The sequence below is a fragment of the Suncus etruscus genome, chromosome 11 (assembly GCF_024139225.1).
Source record: "Suncus etruscus isolate mSunEtr1 chromosome 11, mSunEtr1.pri.cur, whole genome shotgun sequence".
Classification (NCBI taxonomy): Eukaryota; Metazoa; Chordata; class Mammalia; order Eulipotyphla; family Soricidae; genus Suncus; species Suncus etruscus.
In genome coordinates, this window is record NC_064858.1 from 10,215,773 (window position 1) to 10,223,164 (window position 7,392).

Genomic DNA, 7,392 nt, shown 5'->3' on the forward strand with positions numbered 1-7,392 from the left:
GGCCCAAGCAGCCTCTAGAAGTGGCCAGGAGTGTTTGAAAGAAGTTGAAAGCACTCAGTCAGTCACTCCTCTCCTCTGACCGGCCACCGACCGGCTGTTTTTCCTCGGCGGGGGCGGGAGTCCTCCCCGCTGCCAGCCAATCTGCAGCGCCCCAATCCCAGCCCCTGCCCGCCCCGAGGCCATGTGCAGAGAGGGGCGAGGTCTGCCCGGAACTGCTCGGATGCAGCCGCCACACACACAAAACGCACAACTTCAGACTTTCCTTTGGACTGAAGTCGAGGGCGGAACCCCGCACTTCCTGAGGGCCGCTGTTTGGGAAAGGGCTGAAGGCACAGACCACCCCAGCACCCCGATTCCTGGGGCCAGCCACCAGCGCAGCACTTCCAGCAGGGCCAGACAGGGGCATTCACCCCGCCACCAACATCACCACCACACAGACCCTGTGCTGTTTGAGGCCTGTGAAGACTCTTTTCACGGCGTCTGCCAGGGCCAGACCCAGCTGAAAGCTGCCTGTGTCCAGAGGGGCCTTGGAGCTGGAAAGGTGGAGGCTGGCCCAGCCCGACGCACAGGAGGGAGGTGGCCTGGCCTCCAGGGGGACGGTAGTGGCCGCAGCCCTGCCCGCACGGTCCCCGCTCGCCCAGACTTTATTTTTAGGCACTCTCATCAACGGCCCACTTGCATGGGGGGTCCTCCCATGTCCTCTAAACTGAGCCATGGTGAAAAGTATGGGTGCCCAGGCTGCGGGGGACATGAGAGCAGGGAGTGTACCCTTGGGAACACTGCAGATGCCCCCCTCTCTCCAGACGGGTCAGCCAGGTTCACAGGCCTGAGGATCCCACTCCTAAATCACAGGGGCAGTGGGCCAGGCTGAGACATGCAGTGGCCTTCCAATCCCCTGTGGCCTCCTCTAAACTGACTCAGGAAGCTGGAGGCACCCCTGAGTCAAGGACAAAGAGTGAGGGGGCGCTGGAAGGCAACACTCCCCTCATGTTACTGGAAGGCAGGTGGAACTCCAAATGTATCTCTAAGCCAATTACCTCTAACTCCAAATCCACCTTTGACTCTCCAGTACCCCTAATGACGCCAAGTACATCTCGGACCCCCTAGTACCCTGACAACCCAGGGATCCTGGTAAATAGAAAAAGAGAGTGGCAGCACTGAAAGAACAGCTGGGGACCCCAGCCCACATCTTGCACACCACAGCTGTACCCCAGGAAGAAGAGAGCTCCCTGAGGCCAGCCAGGGCTGTGGGCAGCTGCAAAGGCACCCCACCTCCTTCCTCGGCTCTGCTCAGCCCTGCTGGAGTGGTCCTGGGCTATTCCTTTATCAACAGTGTGTTGAGGACACAAGGGTGCTTGTCCCCGTTGTCGAGCCTGCCTCACTGAACAGTGCCCAACTCTCTCTGCCCAGCCCCTCCTGAGACCCACCCAACAGGCAGACGGGCCTCAAGGCTGGCATCTATCCCAGACATGGGTCCAGTGCAATAGGATAGCCTTGCATTTCGGCTAACTTGGGTTCAATCTCTGGCATCCCAATATGGTTCCCCAAGTACCACCAGGAGTAGGCCCTGAGTATCTCCAGGTGTGCCCCCCACACACAAAGAGTCATCCCGCCCCACAGAGATGTACATCCAGCTGGCCAGCCCTCTGCCTTCCCAGGAGAGTAGAGCTCCCCCTGCTAGGACAGAGAGGGGGGCAGAAGGAGGAGAAACAGGGCCCCCAGAGAGCCAGGCCGCCTGCTAGCTCCTTCCCGCCCTTTGATAGTTCCGCCTATATCCTCTTGACCCCGCCCCTGTCCCGCCCACTTTCACCCAATTCCATGATGGCCCCTGTAGGCATATCCAGGCCCCCACCCCAAGTCCTCCTAACCTCGCCCAGGCACAGCCAGGCCACACCCCTGTCTGGCCCTTCCCCTGGGCAAGAGCTTCACCTCACCCCACCTGACCAGTGTTGGACAGCTGATCAGCCTCATGCAGGCAGGGGAACTGGTCCACTTTTTTGGGGGGGGGCCACACCCCTTTGATGCTCAGGGGTTACTCCTGGCTAAGCGCTCAGAAATTGCCCCTGCCTTGGGGGGGGGACCATATGGGACACCGGGGATCGAACTGTGGTCCTTCCTTGGCTAGTGCTTGCAAGGCAGGCACCTTACCTCTAGCGCCACCTCTTGGTCCACATTTTTACAGGCCAGTCTGGGGGTTGCCTGGGACCATTTCATCCCCAGTCAGGTCCCAGACTTCTGTGGTTCCCCAACTTCCTGTCCCGACCCTCAGCACAAACCTCACCAGGCCTTCTAGAGCTTGTTCGAGCAGACTCTGGCCGGTTGGCACCCAAGGCCTCCCAGGAAGGCTCTGGTGACCCCACAAGTATAAGCCAGGCCCTCCACCCTCCACCCAGCCCCACCTCCTGTCCTCCTCCCAGCTGAGCAAGTTCGGTCATGAAGGACGCCGTAGTAGCGACGGAGACTCGGAGCACGTGAGACACAAGGATGCACATACGCCTGGCACACATGAGAATTTGGAGTACTTGACGCACTACACACAGGGGCCTGGCATGGAGGAGCATCTCCCGAGCCCACCAGTGCAGAACCAGATATAAGCACTGAGTATAGTGGGTGTGGATAAAAACAAAAGAGTGTGAGGGAGCCAGAGCAGTGGCGCAGCAGTAAGGTGGTTCAATCCCCTGGCATCCCAAATGGTCCCTCAGGCCAAGAGCAATTTCTAAGCCCAGAGCCAGGAGTAACCCCTGAGCATCACTGGGTGTGGCCCAAAAACAAACAAACAAACAAAAAGGTGTAGGGTCTTCATGGGTTTTTTTAATCTGGGGTGGAGGCATCAGACAGGATTCCCTGTGGCCTTCGGATGTCCCATCCCCAGTCAGTCCTTTTCTTCACATGTCTCATGTCCAGGTGACTCGATCCTGGGTTCTATTCGCTGTCAGGAGGAAAGTGACCATGGAGTCTGCCCTGTCCGGCCACACACACATAGTATATGATTCCCCAGGCAGAGCCAGCCCTTGGCACCCTTCCTCCCCTTATAGTGGCTCTCAGGTAGGGCAGGACTGCACAAGGGTCTTTATTTCCACACTCAGGGAACAGCTGCAAGGGGGAAGGAAAGAGAGACGGGGAGGAGTGTTCACTGTGTCTGTGGGGCAGGGGGACAAACAGGCAGCACCTGGGCCCCAGTGTCCCCCTCCAGTGGCGGTGGTAGATCCAGCATAGTGGAGTTGGTGACCTGGGGATGTCCAGTCACCAGCATCCAGTGATTCCTCGGCTTCTCCACCTTGTGGGTGTCCAGGTGCATGTGAGCAGCCACCTCGACCTCCTTCCCGAAGTAGGTCCTGGGGGGGAGAAGGTCATGGCTGGGTCGTGGCTGGCATCTGTATAGCCCCCCTTCTAGCCTACGGAGGCTCTGCTGAGCATCTTTGGAGGGAGTCCTCAAGAGACTCCAGAAAGGAAGGAGGGCACCTAGCACTGCGGTAGGGACATGCATGTGCGCCTGTCTACACTGCCAATGTGTCTACCACCAGTGGGGCCTGTCTATACTGCCAGCAAGTGGGGAGAGGAGGGTGTACACATGGGCCTGTCTACACCACCAGCAAGTGTGGGGAGGGGAGCATGACTGTCTAAACTGCCAACCATTTCGGGGTGAAGGGCCATGCATGTGTGTGACCTTCACAGTCTATACCACCAGTCAGTGGGAGGGGTGGGAAACATTCTCGCATTTGATTTGGTCCTGGCTGTCCACACCACCAACCAACGGGGGGAGCATGTTCATGGCCCTGGTTATCTACACAGACAATGTTGGGGCACCGCTGCTGCCCTAGCTATCTACACCACCGATCAGTTTGTGGGCAGGGATGTGTCCCTGCTGTCTACACTATGGCCAGCTTACCTGAAGGGGAGGTGCCGGTGAGCAGCTAGGGCACGGTTGGTGTGCCGGTGGCTGAGCACGAGCCTAGAGTTGGCCTAGAAGATGGAATTAGGGGATCCTCTGGGGAATGATGTGATGCAGGTGGCCCTGTGACTGGGCCAAGCTTTTCAGGCAGGAGCCCTGCAGTGTCCAATGCCTGAGACTGCACTTTCCCCAGCACAGCCCAGAGCTGCTCCCAACCAATCAGCACCTGGATCCCAGGATCCACCCCCACTCTGGTCAAATCTCCCTCAGTGGATGAGAGATGCTGCCCGACCCCAAAACAACTCAGGTCTGATGGGGAGATGTGCCTGGAAGTTGTAGATTATCCCAGCAGTAGCCAAAGGCCTCTCACCAGGGCCACTCACCAGCACAGGGGCACCCTCATACTCCAGCCGCATTTGGGGGTCGGGCCAGGTGGCCTGCCACCAGCTCAGGAAGGATGGCTGAGCCTCCAGGAATACGGCTTGCAGCCAGGAGCGCGGGGCTGAGCGCTGCAGCGTCAGGTGGTCACTAGACAAGAACAGCTGCAGAGATGGATGTCACAGATCCGGGGCCCCTCCTGCCCGAACTGGCACCATCTGGGGAGCCCTGGGGTTGAGTCCACCTTCAAGGAGCCCTCGACCCCCACCAGGAAAGGCCTGGTACCCACCAGGGGACATGGAGGTAGGTGTGGGTCTCTCAGGGTATGGCACTCACCATCCTGCCTTCACAGCCCCCTGTGATGCCCAGGCAGAAATCCTGCCCATACCTGAGCACATCTCCAGGGACAGAGGCATCCTGACCAGTGCTAGGGGACAGATGCAGAAGGTCAGGACATGGTGGGCAGTCATTGGGTATGACTGCTCCCAGCCCCCTGCCCCTCACTAAGGGGAGTAATGGATTTCCTGCCCACCCCAAGAAAAAGCAAGTGGGGAGCAGGAAGACATGCCTCTACCTCAGCACACAGAAAGTATTCCGGCCCATGGGGGTGCAGTTCTGTGCTGCACTCAGGCCACAGGGCACCTCCAGGCCATGTGTCAGGAATGCCTGCATCTCATCCGGGGTCACACACAGGCTCAGGTCGCCCCCCAGAGACTGGTCAGCCTCCTTCTCGTCGTAGTTGGGGTTTACCAGCAGCACCTGGTCACCGAAGTGGATGTGCCCATCTACTGACACCGACAGTTTTGTCTGCAGGAAAATGGGGGTGACCTCTACAGACACTTGCAGGAGGGGACCTACCCGGGGCTCAAATTCTCTGTTTCCTCCCCCACAAATCCCAGGACTCCAAGTGGAACCCCCCTTTAATTTCAAAATGAAGTTGGAGAAACATCGAGTGCTCCCCCTCAAATTCCCCAGTATTGCTGTAGTCCCTCACTATATGGGAAAACAAGCCCCAGGATTAGGCCTACCCAGCTCTCTGACCTCTCAGGGGCATTTTCTGAGAGTTTCAGTGCCAAAGAGAAAACCTAGGTACTTCCCATGGAATGGAACCTGGCTCATGGAAAGTTTGCTTGCTTAACAAAGATATCCGCACAGCTCAGCGGGGATTGAGTATGATGTCTGGGTTTAAGGTGGCCCATCTCGGGGCCCAAGAGCTGACTAAACTAAAAGGTCTACACTAGCCCGGTCTTGGCATTTGGGAGCCCTCGGTTCAAGCCTACCATGGCCCCGTGCTTCACTCCTGTGCTTTAGGAATCAACCTCTGAATACTGAGCCAGGAATAGCAACACCCCTCACCCAGCACCACCAGCCAGGTGTGGCCCTCAAACACAAATAAACTGAAATTACCGGCTTCAAAAGGGTGTCTTTCAGTCTCCGGCTTTTTTGAATGAGCAGCTGGCCTTTGTCTCTCTTCTCCAAGAATTCTCTCATGAGGTCCTGGTTTGGAAGAAAAAAGCCAGACTTGGGGATCAAACCAAGGTCTAAGGGGGAGCAGTAGAGGTAGAGATGCAGAAAGATTGAAAAAAAAACTTTTTTTTGGTTTTTGGGTCACACCTGGCAGTGCTTAGGGGCCACTCCTGGCTCTACACTCAGAAATCTCCATATGAGACCATATGAGATGCTCAGGGGTTACTCCTGGCTATGTGCTCAGAAGTTGCTCCTGGCTTGGGGGACCATATGGGACACCGGGGGATCGAACCTCGGTCCGTCCAAGGCTAGCGCAGGCAAGGCAGGCACCTTACCTTTAGCGCCACCGCCCGGCCCCGAGAGATGCTGGATTTCAAACCACCGTCCTTCTGCATGCAAGGCAAACACTCTACCGCTGTGCTATCTCTCCAGCCCCAAGATAAAAAAATTTATGAGAAAAAGGGGGCGGGGCGGAGTGGTGGTGCAAGTGGTAGGACATTTCCTTGCATGCCCTAACCTAGGACAGATAGCGGTTCGATCCCCTGGTGTCCCATACGGTCCCCCAAGCCAGGATCGATTTCTGAGTGCATTGCCAGGAGTAACCCCTAAGTGTCACTGGGTGTGGCCCAAAAAACAAAACAAACAAACAAACAAATCCAAAACTTCCTGGGGCCATTTGCCTTGCACGAGGACCTAGGAATCTCCACATGGTGCCCTAAGCCTAACAGGAGTGATTTGTGTTTGTGTGTGTGTGTGTGTGTGTGTGGTTTTTGGGTCACACTCGGCGGTGCTCAGGGACCATATAGGATGCCAGGATTCAAACCACTGTCCTGCACGCAAGGCAAATGCCTTACCTCCATGCTATCTCTCTGGCCCCCACAGGAGTGATTTCTAAGGGCAGAGCCTGGGTGTGGCAAGAAAGAAAGAAAAAAGAGAAAAGGAAGGAAGAAGGAAGGAAGGAAGGAAGGAAGGAAGGAAGGAAGGAAGGAAGGAAGAAAGAAAGAAAGAAAGAAAGAAAGAAAGAAAGAAAGAAAGAAAGAAAGAAAGAAAGAAAGAAAGAAGAAAGAAGAAAAAGAAAGAGAAAAAGAAAAGAAAAAGAAAAGAAAGAAAGAGAGAGAGAGAGAGAGAAAGAGAGAGTAAGAGAGAAGAGAGGGAGGGAGGGAGGAAGGAAGGAAGGAAGGAAGGAAGGAAGGAAGGAAGGAAGGAAGGAAGGAAGGAAGGAAGGAAGGAAGGAAGGAAGGAAGGAAGGAAGGAAGGAAGGAAGAATTTTCTAAGGGAAAAAAGCGAGTATAAGGTGAGTGCTGGGTGGTCTGAGCCCTGGAGGAGAAAAACAAGGAAGCCCTGGGCCCTGCTGAGACCTTAGAGGACCCCTGTGTCAGTGGGGGCCCCCATCTGACAGCCACCTGGGGCCCAGTGCCAGGACTAAGTGGGGGGGGGGGCGGACAGAGACCAGGGCAACTTGCCAGGTTCCTGTGGCCACCTGGGAAGGAGGAGGAGGGAGGTCCCAGTCTCAGCAGGACCCAAGGGCTGGCTCCTGGGGGTGTCCTGGGGGTCCCCACAGGCTCCTACCTCCTCCAGGAACAAGTCCTCGTTCCAGTTGCCCATCCGAACCCGCGGACTGTACAGGTTCCGGGCCATGGCGGCTGGGCCCCTGG

The 7,392-nt window shown here is 56.7% G+C and overlaps 1 protein-coding gene across 1 annotated transcript; it reads right to left on the reverse strand.

Moving 5' to 3' along the window:
- Positions 1–3,054: 3,054 nt before the first annotated feature.
- CFAP161 (cilia and flagella associated protein 161) lies at positions 3,055–7,392 on the reverse strand. Its single transcript, XM_049783282.1, has 7 exons — positions 7,307–7,392; positions 5,678–5,767; positions 4,845–5,077; positions 4,607–4,697; positions 4,276–4,434; positions 3,890–3,963; positions 3,055–3,335 (listed from the first exon to the last, which is right to left on the reverse strand). The coding sequence occupies exons 1-7, from the start codon at positions 7,373–7,375 to the stop codon at positions 3,131–3,133; spliced, it is 921 nt and encodes a 306-aa protein (XP_049639239.1). The 5' UTR covers positions 7,376–7,392; the 3' UTR covers positions 3,055–3,130.